We start from the raw sequence: 22675 nt of genomic DNA, 5'->3' as shown, positions 1-22675 counted from the left end.
ATACATATTTTGTTTAGATTCACTTTATTTATTCTCAGCAGACATTTCGTACAGCATACTGATGCAGAGATAGATGTCCCACAAGTAGTGCTGGCGTTGTGTGCTGGCGTGTTACTTGATGATGCAGATAAGGTTTCAAAGGCAGTATATCTGGAAAAATATTAATATAGAATGAAACATATCATGAATATGTTGGGTACTGTTTAACAAAAAGAATCCATAAAATCTGAACAATGCTTGGCATCATTGCGGCAGAAACCTGAAATCAATTAAAAATTGCCAGGGATACCAATTAGAAGGTAAAATTGGCTCCTAAGAGTTTGAAAATTACCTTCCCTTTTGTATCTTGGTTAAAAAACGAATTCTATAAGAATTAAACAAAATAATTTTGTGTAAATCAGTTTACGGGAGGTATACATTTGCGTATGGGGGTTAAACTGAATATCGTTTTCATGTCTATAATTCCCTTCACAAGCAAATCTCGGTCTTCTACTGCTGCGTGATAAAAAAGAACCTTACAAAAAGAGAATGGTTTGGTACCGCTTATACGTGCATACAAAATTTCCAAATTGCTAGAAAAAATATACATATTTTGTTTAGATTCACTTTATTTATTCTCAGCAGACATTTCGTACAGCATACTGATGCAGAGATAGATGTCCCACAAGTAGTGCTGGCGTTGTGTGCTGGCGTGTTACTTGATGATGCAGATAAGGTTTCAAAGGCAGTATATCTGGAAAAATATTAATATAGAATAAAACATATCATGAATATGTTGGGTACTGTTTAACAAAAAGAATCCATAAAATCTGAACAATGCTTGGCATCATTGCGGCAGAAACCTGAAATCAATTAAAAATTGCCAGGGATACCAATTAGAAGGTAAAATTGGCTCCTAAGAGTTTGAAAATTACCTTCACTTTTGTATCTTGGTTAAAAAACATATTCTATAAGAATTAAACAAAAGAATTTTGTGTAAATCAGTTTACGGGAGGTATACATTTGCGGAGGGGGGTTAAACTGAATATCGTTTTCATATATATAATTCCCTTCACAAGCAAATCTCGGTCTTCTGCTGCTGCGTGATAAAAAAGAACAATACAAAAAGAGAATGGTTTGGTACCGCTTATACGTGCATAAAAAATTTCCAAATTGCTAGAAAAAATATACATATTTTGTTTAGATTCACTTTATTTATTCTCAGCAGACATTTTGAACAGCATACTGATGCAGAGATAGATGTCCCACAAGTAGTGCTGGCGTTGTGTGCTGGCGTGATACTTGATGATGCAGATAAGGTTTCAAAGGCAATATATCTGGAAAAATATTAATATAGAATAAAACATATCATGAAGTGTAATAGATCCCTATTTTTCTCTTTTTCCTTGTGTTCAAAACGAGCATGGATTAATTAAAAAAAGATAATATGTTCAAAATAAAGAGAGCAAATTTGACACTTTAAACGACCTTTTAAGCAGTTTTAACGCTAGCTAATGAATTGTAGTTTTTCAAAATTATTGGGGGGGGGGGGGGTAACTGCACCCCTTGCACCCCTCCCCCTAAACGACGCCACTGCATTTCAAGGTTAAAGGTCCACCGACATAATCTTCAAACAGATCAGGGACAAAAACTATTTGGTCAAGTTCTAGGCCCTCAATCCTCATACAACATCAGAAAATTTTAGCCTTTTGACCTGGAGAGCGATCTTTGAAAGTGTCAAGCCAGTCGCACACCCAATATCAAAGAATCCCCTCTTCCGAAATTAGGCCCATTTTAGATTATTCATTTAAAAAACTTTCTGGAAAGGATTTTTCAAAGAAAATTAAAGAGCCATATTAAAATTTAAAACGAACAGAAATAAAATCCTATAATAAATCCGGCTTAAAATAACCAGAAAGTACTATTAAAGAAGAAATGAAACCCTAAACAAACATAAATTTAAAGTAAATAGTCACATACAATGCGTATGAATAAAAGTATCCTAAAACGGGCGTCAATTAAAATTAATAGTCATGCTAAACTTAAAACGAAAAGAAATAACCAAGAACAGGGGTTTGGCTATTGCCTCCCCCTCCTCACACCCGAAAACCCTCTAAAGTATATTGTATCTGCATTCAATCAAAAACTCTGTATATTTGGACACTGTGGTTTAATATTCAAAACATCAATGAAAAATGAGAATAAAACCGAATCATCATAATAATCAAGATGAATGGAAAATTCTAATAAGAATAAACTGAGTATTAAATAAAAAAATATATAGATTCGTAGAAATATTAGAAATTCAAGATTCAAGACTCGATTTGATAGAAATTTTGATTTTTCAGTGTTATAACTATAAATTTTTTCTTTAAATACATTATGTCTCCTTTCAAATGTAAACAACACGATTCCTGAGGTATTGCAGCCCTTCTTAAGAGGTTTTAGATAGGCCGCTTTTTTATAGTCTGATTGCACATAGTGTCTTTTGGCTATATATATGTGTCTTTATATAACTATAAGGTTCAAGACTCGTTTTGATAGAAATTTTGATTTTTCAGTGTTATAACTATAAATTTTTTCTTTAAATACATTTGGTCTCCTTTCAAATGTAAACAACACGATTCCTGAGGTATTGCAGCCCTTCTTAAGAGGTTTTAGATAGGCCGCTTTTTTATAGTCTGATTGCACATAGTGTCTTTTGGCTAGTTCAACATCCCCCTTAATACTCCCTGAAAGTTTCAACTTAATACCCATAACTGTTCCTGAGATGATGTGGCAACGCTCCTTGACAGCCCCTTGACAGTTGGGATACACATAGTGTCTTTTGATTCAGTTCAACGTTCTCCTCAACATTTACTTTAAATTTTAAATTTTTTCCGTGTCTGAGATGTTGTAGATACACCCTTTTACATGGTTTTAGAGAGAGTACTTGTTTTTCAAGGAGTGTTGTTGCTCTGATCATCTTGGTGATCATGTGCATATTTATCTATGATAAGAGGTAGGGGGGGGGGAATCTTTTTTCGTTTTTTTCCTACAAAAAAATAATTGCATACAAAACTAAGTCATAAATGTGCGGAAGGAACATGACCTTAAATTAACATTTTCTAGAATGGTTGAGGCTTGTCCGTTTTGAAACTCATTGTCACGTTTTTAGACTCGGGAGAATCCACAACACTGTCCTACTTGAGGGCAGAATGTATGGAAACCTCAAAAATTGTAATTAGGACCCTTATTCTTATTTATAACCAAATTGGTTGAAATCTGATGGAACCTATAGCTAGATATTCTAGTACCAATACTTTGGGGACCTCTACATTTTCGCTCCCCAAAAAAGGTGTCAAAGCGTATCAGAAATACCTCTGCTGAATCTCATGTCCCCTATAAATAAATTATCCTAAGTAGCTAAGAATTGATTTTTAATTTCTTTTCTAGACTCACACGACTTTGTGGTGCGTTTCAACAATGCCCCGACAGAAAGTTATGAACAGGATGTTGGTAAAAAAACATCTTTACGGATAGTCAATTCTCAGGTGGTTGCTCATCCAGTTTATGAGTTCCTCGTTTCGCCAATGTTTGAAAATGTATCATTATTGGTTTGGGACCCATCTAACTATACTGCAGCCCTTGAAACGGTAAGGATCTAGATAAATTCCACATATTTTTACGGTCATGTTTCCCAAAACGGGTACCGTAATGAGGCTCATGGGTCAATATGTATTAAAGTCTGATACATGTAAAAAAAAAGGAACCGTATTCGGCTACCGCGAATACGGTTCGGTTACCGCCGAATACTTCCGTGTTATAAAGTTTGCCTTAATTAAACTGGCCATTTTGAGGAAATTTCACAGGTCAATCACGTGATTGCTTAAGTGTATGTTATAATAAGAAACCAAACAGGGTCAACATTTTACCCATTTTTGTATTTACCCGTTGTTGCTATGTCAAATTATGAGCCAACAACAATAGGACAAAAATCAATCGGTTTTAAAGTAAGAAATATCCATCCAGCACTCTAGTCTCTTTCATTAGTGTAGGTAGGGGGGGGTCATTTACTCCCCAACATTTCTGAATACCTTGTTTGAAGGGTATTCTCATTGAAAATGTCTTTTTTTTGTATTTTCATGATAACAGGAAGAAATGATAAATTTGCCCCTCCCAGATTGTGAAAAAAAATTGGCCCCCCTTCCCTGTTCCGTGAAAATTTGACCCTGTTCAAAGTGAAAATGTTTTAGTCGTAACATTTTCACAAGTTAACCCTTGTTATGAAAAAATATTAGACACTTTATTTTCATTTGAAACAGGAAAGCTTTATTTATTTTCATCCAAAGTGCAGCATAAGACTAAAAAGATTATGCTTTGAAGAAAGTTGGATGACCTGTCATTTATGGAAGTTGTTAGAATTATTTTAATACTTTGTAGCCCTGCTGCCTAAGAACGTCTTGTGTTCATGTGAAAGATCTCATGTTCAGTAATTTGATTTTCTAAAAGATAGACCTTGTTTTGACCCGATTTAGATAACCGAAAAGTAGAATTAGATGCAGTTTGTGAAGGAAAAAACATTGACGTATTTTAAATAATCTGTCACCAACAGAGACAATTCATATAGTAGTCATGTTTTTGCTTAAGACGAGGTATAATAAAAATTTAAATGGCTACAATAGTGAGAATTTTAAGGAGCTGGAGGGAAATTGAAACAAAATTAGGTAATTTTAATTACCTAATTAGGGAGATTTAAAAATTAGGGAGATTTAAATTTTTATAATATATTTAATTTAACCGGAGAGTTAAAAAATTGCTCTTCTTTGAAAAACAGTATATAAAAGTTCAAACTGAGATAATTTCGTTGGAATGCAGCAAGTTTGCCATAAGCACCGAACGTAATTTTTGCGAACGCAATATTGCGCTTGTTTTACGTCAGTCAACTACGCCCCGATGCCAAGGCCCCCAAGAGTATTGTAGCCACTCTGAACAACGGTCTTAGTTACAGAGCAATACAATTGGCACTGTTAGCTTTTTGGAATCAAGCCATCCGAAGGCAAAACAACAGTCTAAGTTGCACCTAGACTCAATAGGCCCTTCTTGTGAATACTGATGACAGAGCTTGCATTACAGAGCTCCTACTGAATACTTATACTCGGCACCATAATTTTAGCTGGAAGCCATAATTTGTTCAATGGATTGCACAATTGCCAGCCAATCTAATAATTAGGCTAATAAAAAAACGTTTTGATACCTTTGCGCTATCCCCCCCCCCTCTATTTAGGTTTGGTCATATGCAGACCATAAGAGACTCAACTGTGAGACTAGTTAACACTGCACACAAGCTTGGTCCGCATTGAACTTCCCCATTAGGTAATTGCTAATGAAAAAATCTTATTAATTCCGTTTCTTCTGTACCACAAAGGTCGAATAAACCCTGAATGCACAAAAATATAACTAGGAGACTAATATTTTTTGTGACTAAGTTTAGTTACTATGAAATATGCAATATGAATAGGATCTAGCCCCTCCAACCTCTCATAGAGATCAGATTGGTGCTGAGGTCTTGAAAATATAATTTTGGACATTAACAGCTCCTTCTCGTCATGTCATGTTGAGGTTGAACAATTTCTTCTGATAACTTTTCCAATGAAAAAATAAGTTTAGCGACCCAATAAACAAATTAAATTGCGTGCGAACTCTAAAAAGCCGCAATGTGAAAATTTCATTTCTAACATATTTTTGGGGAGAAAACACATTCTGATAGATGTTCTGATTACAAAATTTAGCCGCCTATTCTATTCCTCAAAGAGATCAGAGCGGTCGGCATTGTACCCCCCCGAAAAACCCAAATTGGAATCTTACCTCCTACTAAGTTTCAGTCAAATCTGAAAACCCATTCTAGTCAAGCCTATAATGATGAAAATGAAGGGACTCAATCTCCCGAAACGGTCTTGTAAATAGATCTTGTCAAAAGTGTAGCAGGTATCAATTGATCATGGACTTGCACGGATTGATAAAATCGAAAATATGTATTAATATGAAGTATATGAGAGAATATAAACCATGTGACCATTCTAGATCTCTTAGTTTTCGTCTTTTTGGGGTACTCCAAGGCCGTACCCATAGGAGGGGTTAGGGTGGTTTGAACCCCCCTCGAAATGTTTGTTTGACTCGTAAAAACGTAACAACAATGGATATAAACAAATTTTATATACGTTTTTGGAGTTTTTTTTTTGTGTAAACGCCCCCCCCCCCATTTTTTCTTGGTAAGACCCCTCCGAAAAAAAATCCTGGATACGGCCTTGGGGAACTCCCTTAATCCTTTGTGATTGTAAGCTCCTATTTGTTTCCGTATTTAAGGGGGTTTATTTCTCAATATGCTTGTCTTATTTTGATTAGTATTTCACGCTTTCTCTTTTAAATAATAGTACACTGCATAAATAATAATATTAAAATAATAATATTATTTAATGATAATATTTTAATTTTAAATAATAATAGTATGCTGCATAAATCTTTGCATTAAATTTTTGAAAAAGACAGATGAAGCAGCTGATTTAATGAATTGTCCAAGCATTACTAGACCCTATTTTAGACTATTGCAGATGAAGTTTCTTGGGTCAAACACAACCCCTTAATCCCCCTTAGGTCTTACAAATTTTCAAACGAGAGCAAACCCCTTAAACTGCTACTTATATTTGATTTTAAACGAATTTTTTATAACTATAAATCTTAACAGAATAATTTTATCGTACATTTCAAGGACTCCAAAGTTATATGTGGAAATCGGACGAACGCAAGCTTTAAAAGATTCATTTTTAAATGAATCTGTTAAACATACAAATATACGCATAAAACTTAGTAAAATGGTCTAACTTAGTCAAAATGACCTTTAATCTTTCATTTGAAGGGGGCTCATATCCCTCTTTACTGGGTGATGGAGAGGAACTTTAAACTTTCAAACGGTATTCTCTATAAAATTTTATATATGTGGAATATTAAGAGAAAAGAAATAAGTTTGCTCTGGAAAAGTTTTCAAAAGCTGCTTGACTTTTGCCCCTCGGCTTAAACACATTCAGTTCGGGTTTTTTATTGCTTACGAATTTTTAATATGATCTTTTACGAAAACAAAAATTGACAAAGCTAAGATTTGAATCCTAAACGGTCACAATCATACCATATTTTAGATACACACAATCTACTTGAGTTGCAAAAGGGCCACCTTTTCAGACCTTGTCACTGTCAAGTCTCTGAAACAAATTTCACTAAACCATTACAAATTCAGTATCTGGAAACAAAATTGGATTTCTGTAGGAAATATGAAACAGCCTCAAGTCTTGATTCGCCAAATTTGCAATTACTCACCAGCTTTAAAGAAACGCTAGCAATATTAAGCATTAAAATTAACCTAATTAGCAGGCTTTAAAACTGTTATTAGCTATTATATTCTCTTGAGATTCGAGAAACGAAATTTTGAGATGTAAATTTATAAATTACTGTCAAGTTCAGAGTTGAAGAGTTGCAGATCCAGTAAATCCATGTTTATATGTTTGAACCCAAAGCCCTATTATGCTAAAGATCCCAAATGACGCTATTCTATGCAATGTCTATCTATCGTTTTGTTTTTGGCAGTATACATATTGTACAGGACAAATTAAAGAATGGTACAATCCCAAAATTCACAACTATTAAGTTAAACTGAGAATCAACCTAACGCTAACCCTGATAATTCAGTTGATAAAATTGAAGAAAAGTAAGAGCAATTCAAGATGTTGGTCATTATTGAAATACGCCATTAAATTGGGTAAAGAAGACATTTTTCTTCACTGCTACATAACTGAATAAGACAATTGCTTCATTTTCCCAGCTCTGTACTTTTGAGGACTTTTAATATCGTTTTTTTTTTGGGGGGGGGAGGCTGGAGGTGGTTGGCAGCCCTCTTGATTTAGAAAAATACCTTTTTGGGAGATATTTTCACTGAAAAATACTTTCTCTCTTTTCTGTGTTTTTCAGTGAGAAATTGAAACCCCCTTACATTCTTACACCCCTATATTCCATCCCTACACCCCTGCCTTCCTAAATTTTGAAAAATATATTTCTTCCTGGCCCAATAAATTTTCTTGAATTGACGCTACTGAATGGGAAGGATTAAATAAATTTTCTTTAATAGAATGAAGCAAACTTCAGTTTACGGAAATTTTGGGGGGGGGGGAAATGTATTTTTATTTTATTTTTTTTTTGGGGGGGGGGAGATTTAAAGTCTACTGTTTTGTAAAGGTGTTTCTCAAAAACTTAGGTGTTAATTCGCATTTTTAGCTTCAAATTTCATCGTCAGAGATTACATATTTTGTCAAGCTAAGTTGCTTTGACTTACTTACTTGACTTTACTTAGGTCTCCTGCCGGGCGCTGCTCGGCGTAGAGAGTGACGTCTGCCTCCTCCCTCCGCTTCGGTCCATTGCGAGCGTTTGTGCTTTTCTCGGTCTGATGTTTGCCATCGCCAGAATCTTCGGTCCGGAACCATCGCTTCTTCGCTCGGCTGCGGGGTCGCTTCCAACCGGCTTCCGTAGGGTGAAAGTAAAAGATTATATTTGCGGGTAAGTGCATGGGTATTCGAAGTAGGTGTCCAAACCATTTTAAGGCAAACTCAGCTGCTTAGACAGAAAACCGAGACTGCTTGGTAAGCTGCAGCAACTTCTCATTACTTATGAAATCAAACCACCTTAGACCTTCGATCCTTCTCCGGCTCTAAGCTCAAAGTTCAGTTAGGCTGAGTAAAAAGCCAAAAGAAAAATTACTTTTCTATAATTTTGCGGAAGACTAAATAAAAAAAAAACAACAACAACAAAAACAAGCTATTTCGAACGAAAGTAAAAGTGCGACATTAAAACTTTTGAAATTTGCCCTCTCTATATTTGTCCTCAAAAGATACTTATTTTGAGTCTTCCATTTATGTTGAAGTTTCTCCCATAATTAACATCAATCCCCCCCCGCCTGTTTTTTGGGGGGACTTTATTTGTTGTTTGTAAAATAATGCCATTTTTTTACTAATACCAATGATGAGCAACTTTAAAATCAGCGCATTCTACGGTTTTAGAATCAGCATGAGTAATATATTTTGTTTTTGGGAATATTATAATCAAATTTTCATTTTTTTAGAGTTTGGGTTTCTTTCGACAATGGCTGTTTTTACTTATAGCCTCTATATAGAAAAATTTTCAACAATCTTTAGTAACATACATCCTTTCGAAAAATCCGAACACACATAGTACAGTTCAATTCATTTTTCATCAAGTTCTACTGAAAAATAAAACTTAATAAAATTCCTGGAAAATTGTATCTATGTTATTTTGAAAAGCTGGATGCACTTACACTATACTTTGATTTAGCCCCCTACCCACATTCCCTGAAATTTTTCACATTAATACCAAAATCTTTAGTAATATTAGTACTGGCAGCAGTAGTAGTACTATTGCTAGTAATTCAGTGTCTACATAGTGTTTTTTATTAGCTCAACTCGTCCCTCAGCATGCTCTGAAAGTTTCAACCTAATATTCTAAGCTGTCCTTGATATATAGTTCATACAGCCATTAGACAGACTGCATACATGCAGCGTGTTTTAATTTAACATACTCCCCAATATTATCTAAAAATGTCTCCTTAATACCCTTAGCTTTGATAGTAATATTAATAGTAGTAGTAGCAGTAGTAGGGGTAGTATCCATATAGTGGTTTTTTGTTGGTTCTATATCCCCGTTAACATGCACTGTAAATTTCAACGTAATACTCTAGTCTATGCGGTTCCTGAGATATAGCTGCTATGGACTTTTAATTCCGAGGTTCCTACGACAATTCCTTGTATACGAAGTGCCTTGGTGAAAAAAAAAAAAAAAATTGTGCCTACATTGCTCTTTACTTAGGCAGCGCTATTTCGCTCCCTATGATAATAATTTCCAAAGATTATAGTAGCTGCAAACTTCAACTTTTTAGGGGGAACGGACTTAATGGAGGAGAAGCTCCGCAATCCTCTCTATAGTGATGCCTATAACCAAATGTAAATCCTGCTATACATCGTTAAGTTTTTCCTCTCTCCTTTTGAATATTGTTTTCTATGACAAGTCAATAAAGTCCCCAGCCATGACTCCCCACCCTTTAGATATTGTAAGACTTGCTTTGAGAGATATTGACTCAAAACCACCCACAAAGTCAGGCTTCAGTAAACTTCTTAGAAAGAAGATAGATCTTACGTTTCCCTGCCCAGTAAACTTCCCCTTTTCCTCTGTGACATCTGAAAGTGAAACAAGATTCTGTATCTTGAAGCATTTCCCCTGTTCTTCAAATACGAAAATGCGCTGGTGGCATCAATTAGGTTCGAAAGAGGAGAGATTTCCGATTTTCCAAGAAAAAAAAATACACCTTGAAAAACAACGGCTTTATTTGAAAGAGAAAAAGTAGTAGAAAGCATTTTCATGTATATTCCATAACTAAAAAACATCATTTTAGCACTTTCTTCATGGTAACCAAATTGGTCTCTTCTATTTAACCGCAACACACCTTTAGCTGTAACATTACAAAACCAGATATGAAATAGTTACATATTATATTAATATACATAATAATTAATTAGTTAATATACATAATAAATATTAATTAATTTAACTACTATGACGGATGCTGTAAGCTGATAATAAATTTAAGCATAACAAAGTAAAAATGTCATTTGAATTTAAATTCAAAAATTTATTTTACTTACAATTTCAGAACTCATCTGAAAATGTGAGTTTTGGATACAAAGATCAGTTAAGAAATTTCCTTTTAATTGATTTTTGGAAAAAATTGAGATACATCCTTTGATTTTAAACACGGTCATATTCTGTTATGAGTTTGGCTCAAATCATTTTGACGCCGAGTTTGATAAATCAAAAATACTGTTAATGAAGTATCAGTAAAACTAACCATTTGAGGTGTTTGCTACTCTAAGAAGTAGCTTTCTTTAGTCACTGGAGTTCAAGAACCCAGAAAATGCATACTCTTACATATAGTTGTATTTGGTATATCGAATAACATTTTTGTAATACTTGTGACTTGATTATTTTTGCAGGAATTGGGATACTTCTATTTGATAGATTGTTCGGTTAAACTGCTTTGTTCTAGGTGATTGGATATGTGAGTAACGTGAAGACCTTGTTCAAGTACTTTTTTTTATTTCAATGATGAAGCAGGAAAACAGTTCTTTTCTTCTTTTTTTTATTTTGATTTTCTCTTTTTTTTAATTAAATAATTAGCTTTTACACATTACATCTCAAGTCGACCTCTCCCTTTCACAGTTATCATATGTTTTCTAAGCTTTATGATGCTTAAGTACTCTTGATATTAACACATAATTTCACCTATCTGCAAGTGTGCTTTCTTTCAAAATGGCGCTATGGAAGCAGTACAAAGAAAGCAATAAGATTTAAATGCCTTCCTTCCTGAGATTTGAAAACATCTGATTTTAATAAGCGGTGTTTAGACTTGAATGCCCACTTGAAATCTCATGCCTGGACCCGTGTTTGGCAAGAGGTCTGTGTCTTGTGAATTTCGTTCAAACTTAAAACCTGGATGATTCCTCAAATTAAATAAAAAAACAAGGTTTTTTTTAACTGAAAGTAAGGAACGACATTAAAACTTAAAACGAACAGAAATTATTCCGTATATGAAACGGGCTGTCCCCTCCTCAACGCCTCACTCTTTACGCTAAAGTTTGTTTATTTTAAAAAAAAAATAGAGCTGTGAGAAAGAGTCAAACTTTAGCTTAAAGAGCAAGGCGTTGAGGAGGGACAGCCCCTTTCATATACGGAATAATTTCTGTTCGTTTTAAGTTTTAATGTCGTTCCTTACTTTCAGTTAAAAAAAACTTGTTTTTTTTATTTTACTTCTGAATGTTTTTGAATTAATGGAGGTTTTGATTTTGGCTCACTGTACATGAATAATTGAAACGGAATTTGCATATTAATTTTACTTTTTTTTTGGTTAAATGGCTTTCTCGAAAGTTGTTTAATTTTATTTACGAACGTTTTTATTAGTAATAAATATATGTAACTTACGAATTAATTTGCGTAACGATCTTCTATATTCATTTATTTTTAATACGTATATTAGGGGGTTCGCCACCTAGTCAATACATCGCTCTTAAAGCTGAAGTTGGAATTTTTTTCCAATTCTTTAAAAATGACCCCTTAATCACAAAAGCCGTAAATTTGTAGCTCTTATGAAAGTACTAAAAAAACTTTAGAAGTATTGATTGGGGGCGAACCCAATCATATACGTAATGATTTCTGTTCGTTTTAAGTTTTGATGATGCTCCTTACTATCAGTTGAAAAACTTGTTTTTTTTATATTTAGTATCTGATCTTTTTTTAAAATAATACTGGGAAATCCGGCGCCCCTTTCTTAGCAATGTCCCTTCCCCCATGAAAACTTCCTTCACGGAAAGATCCTCCCATGTAACCTCCGACCCCGCCCCCCCCCTCAAACTACCAGATTAATCCCCCTGAAAGCGTCTGTATACTTCCCACTAACCAATGCGATATGTAAACATTGATAGAAGTTCGTAACTTGCAGCCCTCCCCCACCCGGGGAATGTGGGGGATTAAGTCATCCTCAAAGACATAGTTATTATATTCTCCGACCATGCTGAACAAAATGGCTGTCTCAAAATTTTGATCGGGTGACTTTGGGAAAAATGAGCGTGGGAGGGGGCCTAGCTACCCTCCATTTTTTGGTCACTGTTTGGCACTAGAACTTTTAATTTTTGTTAAAATGAATCCTTCCGTGATATTCTAGGACCACTGGGTCGGTACGATCACCCCTCGAAATAAAAACAACAAAAAAAAAAAACAACAAATAAACACGCTTCCGTGTTCTTTCTCCTGGCAAAAAATACAAAATTCCACATTTTCGCAGATAGGAGCTTGAAACCTTAACTGTGGGGTTCTCCGATACGCTGAATCTGATGGTGTGATTTTCATTAAGGTTCTATGGCTTTTAGAGGGTGTTTCCTTTTTTTTGAAAATCAGGCAAATTTTCACAGGCGTGTAACTTTGGATGGGTAGGACAAAACTTGATGAAACTTAAATATTTGAAAATTCCGTTTTTTAGAGTTTCGATTACTATTGAGCCGGGTTATTCCTGACTAGTTTGTTACCACGAACCGTTTGACAAGTTACAGACAGACATCCATTGTTAAAATCCAGAACGCTGCGCTGGGTTGTATACCATGTCAATAATTCAGCTTATTTTTTCCTCTGGCTTTTGATTCGAAATGACATGAAATGTCATTGAAATGACATCATTTTTATGCAATCCTAAAAAAGGCTTATCCTAGTTTTGCCTCTCAATCACTCGGACTATCAGTCTTGGCTCTTTCTACAATTATCCATGTATTGATACCTGCAAAATATTCGATCTTAATTCAAAGATTTTAATTCTAGCATCTATCATCAGTAAATTTTTTGCCGAAAACAAGTTTTCTGGGATTTTTAAAAAGAGTCTATAACCCTCGAAAAAGGCGGTGGATAGAGACGAAAAGTTGAATTAGTACTGTCAATAAACTTGAATTAGAAGCTTACAGTCCTTGAGAAACAAGGAACGTCACTTGAGTATCACTGATGTATCTCATTTTTTAACGTCTTTCTACCCCAGGGATGACTGAATCAAATCAGTGGTTGTAGAATATAGGAAGAGGGCTCATTTAAACGAAAATCATAAAATCTGGTTTCTTTTTTAAACAATAAAAGAGAGTGCACCACCGGAGAATCCCACTTCTCCCAAAAAACGTAAATTTTCGCACAAAAGTAGAGATGCCTCAGGAGGTCCTGACCCTACACCATATATGGGCATAGACTCGTGACCCCACACCATATATGGGCATAGCCTCCCTGGGGAGAACACGTTGTTAATGGGGTCAATGACCTCTTTTTCCAAAGGTCGATAGTGTGTCAACAACAACAACATCGACCTTGACATTCGCTGAGAGCGTGCACTTACAACAACAACAACATCGACCTTGGAACACCTGTGCTGTCGACCTCAATTCACCTATCGTGAATCAATAATTCCCCTTAGAAACAACAAATTAATTCCCCTTTCTTGACAGATCAATCAACCAATGACATCATCTGTCAATAATTCAGCTTATTTTTTCCTCTGGCTTTTGATTCAAAATGACATGAAATGTCATTGAAATGACATCATTTTTATGCAATCCTAAAAAAGGCTTATCCTAGTTTTGCCTCTCAATCACTCGGACTATCAGTCTTGGCTCTTTCTACAATTATCCATGTATTGATACCTGCAAAATATTCGATCTTAATTCAAAGATTTTAATTCTAGCATCTATCATCAGTAAAATTTTTTGCCGAAAACAAGTTTTCTGGGATTTTTAAAAAGAGTCTATAACCCTCGAAAAAGGCGGTGGATAGAGACGAAAAGTTGAATTAGTACTGTCAATAAACTTGAATTAGAAGCTTACAGTCCTTGAGAAACAAGGAACGTCACTTGAGTATCACTGATGTATCTCATTTTTTAACGTCTTTCTACCCCAGGGATGACTGAATAAAATCAGTGGTTGTAGAATATAGGAAGAGGGCTCATTTAAACGAAAATCATAAAATCTGGTTTCTTTTTTAAACAATAAAAGAGAGTGCACCACCGGAGAATCCCACTTCTCCCAAAAAACGTAAACTTTTGCACAAAAGTAGAGATTCCTCAGGAGGTCCTGACCCTACACCATATATGGGCATAGACTCGTGACCCCACACCATATATGGGCATAGCCTCCCTGGGGAGAATACGTTGTTAATGGGGTCAATGACCTCTTTTTCCAAAGGTTGATAGTGTGTCAACAACAACAACATCGACCTTGACATTCGCTGAGAGCGTGCACTTACAACAACAACAACATCAACCTTGGAACACCTGTGCTGTCGAACTCAATTCACCTATCGTGAATCAATAATTCCCCTTAGAAACAACAAATTAATTCCCCTTTCTTGACAGATCAATCAACCAATGACATCATCTGTCAGACTTTAAAAGTTTTTGCCTAGAAACTTTTCTGCAGGAATAGATCCAAGTCATTAATGTCATTACCTCGGAAACAACTCTTTTGGTCAAACACCAAAGGATATTAATAACCAAAGGCCATGGAAACAATTCTCCAAGAAACATCTTAGTGATGAATTGTTTTAGCGCGGGAATCAGGTTTCTTATTAATTTGAAATGCATTAGCGCAGAGATGCCAAAAACAAAAGGAACACGCTGAATTACATTTAGGGATTATTTGGGCGAAACTGCTTTAGACAGGTTATGGAACTATTTCGGCGAAACAGCTAGAGACATTTTGAAAGAAGATTTTAGGAAAGGTTTTAGAAGAGGTTTTGAGTGTGGTCGTTATAATACACAAGTTTCATTTTAACAGTGTTGTGAGGTCCTCTACCCCAACCCCAAAGGGTTCCGATCCCCCACCCAAACCCCGAAGGAAGCGCTCGGTCCTCAAAGGTCCCCCCAGCTCCCAAAGAACCCCAGCCCCCCAAACGCCCACCCCAGACCCCCAAAATCTCTCCCCGGACCCCCCCAAGGCCCATCAAGCTCCCAAAAGACCAACTGGGTTCCACAGGTCCTCCACCGGTCACAACATGTCCCCCAGGCACCCCAGTGGTTCCCCGGACCCTCCCCTGCCCTTCCCTCGTCCTCCCAGGTCCACCGGGCCCGACAAGCGCCGCGGGCCAGGAATGCGCCGCATGGGGATGCACCGCAGGGGGATGCGCCACAGGGGATGCGCCACAGGGAGGCGCCGCCGGGATGCGCCGCAGGGATGCGCCGCAGGAATGCGCCGCAGGGGATGCGCCGCAGGGATGCGCCGCAGGGATGTGGCGCAGGAATGCGCCGCAGGGGTGCGCCGCAGGGATGCGCTGCAGGAATGCGCCGCAAAAAGTAAACTAAAAAGTAAAAATTTCGAAATATTATCCCCCAAACGCCCTCCTCAGACCCTCAAAGGCCCTCCCCTGGCCCTCAAAGGTCCCCCGGGCTCCCAAAGGGCCAACCGGCTCCCAAGGGTCCCCTGGGCCCCCAAAGGTCCTCCTCCGGTCCCCAAAGGTCCACTGGGCTCCCAAAAGACCACCCAATCCTCAAGGGCCCCGGATCCCCAAACGCCCTCCCTGAGCCCCAAAGGCCCTCCCCCGGTCCCCATACATGCACACAAAAACTTACACACACACAAAAACTTATACACACCCACAAAAACTTAAACCAACCAAGGAAATCTTACACACACACACGAAAACTTACACACACACACCAACAATTACACACACACACAAAAAAACTTACACACACACACACACACACAAAAACTTACAAAACCAAACGAAAACAAACAAGCACATAAAAACATACAAACACACAAAAACTTAAACACACACACACACACAAAACTAAAACACACACACACACACTAAAACACACACACACACCCCAAAAATCACACACACACAAAAACTTACACACACACACATACAAAATAACTTTCACATTAACACAAAAAAAAAACTCACACACACACTCACAAAAACTTGCACACACACACACAAAACTTACAAACACACACACACTAAAAATTACACACACACGCCAAAAATTACACACACAAAAACTTAGACACACACACACACACACACACACAAACTTAAACACACACACACACACAAAAAACTTACACACACAAAAAATTACACACTCACACACACAAACTTACACACACACACAAAAAACTTACATCCACACACAAAAGATTAGACACAAAAACTTACACACACACACACAAAAAAACTTAGACCCACACGCAAAAACTTACATGCACACAAAAACTTACACACACACAAAAACTTAGACCCACACGCAAAAACTTACATGCACACAAAAACTTACATGCACACAAAAACTTACACACACACAAAAACTTACACACACGCACAAAAACTTACATACACACACAAAAAATCACACACACACACACATGAAATCTTAAACACACACGCCAAAAATTACACACACACGCAAAAACTTACACACACACACACAAAATATTACACACACACACACACACAAAAACTTACACATGAACACTAAAACATACATGAACACAAAAACTTAAAAGCACACAAAAACTTACACACACACACACACAAAACTTACACACACACACACACGAAAACTCACACACACACGCCAAAACTTACACACACACAAAAATTACACACACACACACACACACACACAAACTTACACATGAACACAAAAAACTCACACACACACTCACAAAAACCTTCAAACACACACACACACACAAACTTACACGCACACACACGAAAACTTACACACACAAAAACTTACACACACACACACACACACAAAAACTTACACATGCACACGAAACTCACACACACACACACACACACGAAAACTCACACACACACGCCAAAAATAACACACACACAAAATCTTATACAAACACACAAACACGTAAAAACAATATATAAAATTAACACAAAAAAAACTCTAAAAAAAAAGCACACACAATTGCACACACACACAAATACACACACACAAAAAATAAAAGCACACACAAGAAAACATACACACACACAAACAAACATAAACAAACACAAAATTACACACACACACACACACACACAAAAACTAACACACACACACACACAAAAAAACTTACACACACAAAAACTAACAAACACACACAAAAAAACAAACTAACACAAACACAAAAAAAAATTATATCCACACTCAAAATCTTAGACACACAAAAACTTACACACACACACACAAAAACTTACACCCACACGCAAAAACTTACATGCACACAAAAACTTACAAGCACACAAAAACTTACACACACACACACACAAACTTACACACACACACAAAAACTTAAACACACACACAAAAAATTACACACACACACACTAAAAATAACACACACAAGCAAAAACTTACACACACACACAAAAACTAACACACACACACACACACACACAAAAACTCACACATGCACACTAAAACTTACATTCACACAACAACTTATACACACACACACGAAAACTGACACACACACGTATAAACTTACACACACAAAAGCTTAGACACACAAAAACTTACACACACACACACACAAAAACTTACACACACACGCAAAAACTTACATACACACACACAAAAACTAACACACACACAAAAAAATACACACACACACACACAAAAACTTACACCCACACGCAAAAAATTACACACACACACAAAATAACTTACACACACACACGAAAACATACTCACACACAAAAACAAACACACACGTACAAAAACTAACACACACACACAAAAAATCACACACACACACACACACGAAAACTGACGCAAACACACTAAAACAAACACACACACACGCAAAAACATACACAAACACAAACACATACACACACACACACACACACACAAAAACTAACAGATTCACACTAAAACTTACATGCATAAAAAAACTTATATTCACACAAAAACTGACACACACCCGCTAAAACTTACACTCACACACAAAAACTTACACATACACACACACACGAACACTCACACACACACACTAAAACTTAAACACACACGCAAAAACTTACACACGCACAAAAAATTACACACACACGCAAACACTTACATGCACACAAAAACTTTCATGTACACAAAAACTGACCCACACACTAAAACTTACACACACTCACAAAAACTGACACACACACAAAAACTTACACACACACACACGAACACTTACACACACACACACACACACACACACAAAAAAAACTTACACATGCACAAGAATACTTACATGCACATAAAAACTTACATGCACACAAAAACTTACACACACACAAAAAATCTTACACGCACACAAAAACTTACACACACACACACGAAAACTTACAAACACACACGAAAACTTACACATACACACACAAAAACTTACACACACACATGAAAACTTACACACACACACTAAAACTTACACACACACGCAAAAACTTACACACACACACCAAAACTTACACACACACACACAAAAACTTACACAAGCACACGAAAAATAACAAGAACACAAAAACTTACATGCACACAAAAACTTACACACACACACACACACACACACACAAACACACACACACACACACACAAAAACATACACACACACGCCAAAACTTACACACACACAAAAACTTACACACACACACACAAAAACTTACACATTCACACTAAAACTTACATTCACAAAAAAACTTAAATTAACACAAAAACTTACACACACACACACAAAACTCACACACACACACACACACACACGAAAACAAACAAACACACGAAAAAAAAAAAACACACAAAAAAAAACAAACACACACACATACACACAAACACACACAAAAACTTACACAAGAACACAACAAAAACTCACACACACACGCACAAAAACTTACAAACACACACACACACACAAAACTTACACACACACACACAACACACACACAAACTTACACACACACACACAAAAAACTTACACACACACACACAAACACACAAAAACTTAAACACACACGAAATAAATGAAAAAAAAACAATCATACAAACAAAAAAACCAAAAAAAAAAAAAACAAATACACACACACACACAAAAAACTTACACACACACACACAAACACACACAAACTTAAACACAAACACCACCTAAAACACCAAAACACATAAGAATAGACCAAAAAGAACATACACACACACACAAAAACTTACACACACACGCAAAAACTAACATGCACACAAAAAACTTAAATGCCCACACAAACTAACACACACACACACAAAACTTACACACACTCACAAAAACTTACACACACACACAAAAACTTACAAGCACACAAAAACTTACACACACACACACACACACACAAACACTAACACCTGCACACTAAAACTTACATTCACACAAAAACTAACACACACACACACACACGAAAACTAACACACACACACGTCAAAACTTACACACACAAAATCTTAGACACGCAAAAACTTACACACATACACACAAAAACTTACACCCACACACAAAAACTTACACCCACACGCAAAAACTTACATGCACACAAAAACTTACATGTACACAAAAACTTACACACACACTAAAACTAACACACACGCACAACAACTTACACACACACAAAAAAACTTACACACACACACGATAACTTACTCACACACACACACACACATACACACAAAAAACTTACACATTCACACGAAAACTTACATACACATAAAAACATACATGCACACAAAAACTTACACACACACACAAAAACTTACACCCACACGCAAAAACTTACATGCACACAAAAACTTACATGCACACAAAAACTTACACACACACTAAAACTTACACACACGCACAAAAACTTACACACACACACAAAAACTTACACACACACACTAAAAATTACTCACACACAAACAAAAAAACACATACACACAAAAAACTTACACATGCACACGAAAACTTACATGCACATAAAAACTTACATGCACACAAAAACTTACACACACGCACAAAATCTTACACACACATGCAAACATTTACGTTATCACAAAAAATAAAATTCGCGCAATAACTTACACACACACTAACACTTACACACATGCAAAAAAACTACCGCACACTGAAAAACTTACACACACACACGAACAAAAACGAAAACACACATCAAAAAGCAAAAACACAAAAAACTAACACATGCACACGGAAAACTTACATGCACACAAAAACTTACATGCACACAAAAACTTACACACACACACAAAATCTTACACGCACAAACAAAAACTTACACACACACACACGAAAACTTACACACACACACAAAAAATTAAACACACACACACAAAAACTTACACACACACAATAAAACTCACACACACACACTACAAATTACACACACACTCAAAAACTTACACACACAAAAACTTACACACACACAAACACACAAACTTACACATGCACACGAAAACTTACAAGCACACAAAAACTAACATACACACAAATACTTACACATACACACACACACACAAACAAACAAAAACACATACACACACGAAAACTCACACACACACGTCAAAATTTACACACACACAAAAACTTACACACACACACACACACACATACACAAAAACTTACACATGAACACAAAAAAAACTCACACACACACTCACAAAAACTAACAACCACACACACACACACAAAACTTACACACACACACACGAAAACTCAGACACAAACTCCAAAAATTAAACACACAAAAACTAACAAACACAAACACACACACACACAAAAAAACACAAAAACAAAAAAAAAAAATACACACACACACACAAACACACACAAACTTACAAACACATACAAAATCTTACACACACGCACAAAGGCTAAGACACACAAAAACTTACACACACACACACAAAAACTTACACCCACACGCAAAAACTTACATGCACACAAAAACTTACATGCACACAAAAACTTACACACACACACACACACAAAACTTACACACACGCACAAAAACGTACACACACACACAAAAACATACACACACACAAAAACTTACACACACACACACACACAAAAACACAAACAAACACATCCACACGAAAAAAAACAAGCACACAAAAACAAACACACACACACACACACAAGAAAACTTACACACACACACGTCAAAACTTAAACACAAAAAATATTACACACACAAACAATTACACACACACACACACAAAAACTTAAACCCGCAATCAAATACTTACACCCACACGAAAAAACTTACATGCACACAAAAACTTACATGTACACAAAAACTTACACACACACTAAAACTTACAAACACGCACAAAAACTTACACACACACACAAAAACTTACAAACACACACGAAAACTTACGCACACACACACACACAAACATAAACAAAAAAAACTAAAGAAAGCAAACGAAAAATTACAACAACAACAAAACAAACAAGCACAAAAAAACTTACACACACGCTCAAAATCTTACACGCACACACGACAACTCAAATACACACACGAAAACTTACACGCACACACAAAAACTTACACACACACACAAAAACTTACACACACACACATGAAAACTTACACACACACACATGAAAACTTACACACACACACCAAAACTAACACACACACGCAAAAACTTACACACACACACACACACAACAACTTACACACACACACACACACAGGCACACGAAAACTTACATGCACACAAAATCTTACACACACACACACACACACACACACACACACACAAAACTCACACACAAACACACACACACACACTAAAACTTACACACACACGCCAAAACTTACACACATACAAAAACTTACACACACACACACACATACACACAAAAACTTACACATGCACACGAAAACTTACATGCACACAAAAACTTACATGCACACAAAAACTTACTCACACACACACACACACACAAAACTCACACACACACACACGCCAAAACTAACACACACACACCAAAACTAACACACACAC

The 22675-nt window shown here is 36.2% G+C and overlaps 1 protein-coding gene across 1 annotated transcript in view; it reads left to right on the top strand.

The window, feature by feature from the left end:
* Positions 1-3410: 3410 nt before the first annotated feature.
* SiaT (beta-galactoside-a-2,6-sialyltransferase) overlaps positions 3411-22675 on the top strand; it is a gene marked incomplete at its 5' end in the record, with an annotated part of 124048 nt that continues 104783 nt past the window's right edge. The window contains one exon of the mRNA XM_089103971.1: positions 3411-3614. Coding sequence (XP_088960097.1) covers positions 3411-3614 — 204 coding nt within the window. The remainder of the gene's footprint in view (positions 3615-22675) is intronic.

Source organism: Artemia sp. Qi Xiang Cuo, chromosome 18 (assembly GCF_049724085.1).
Source record: "Artemia sp. Qi Xiang Cuo chromosome 18, ASM4972408v1, whole genome shotgun sequence".
Classification (NCBI taxonomy): Eukaryota; Metazoa; Arthropoda; class Branchiopoda; order Anostraca; family Artemiidae; genus Artemia; species Artemia sp. Qi Xiang Cuo.
This window is presented reverse-complemented; position numbering and strand designations above follow the sequence as displayed.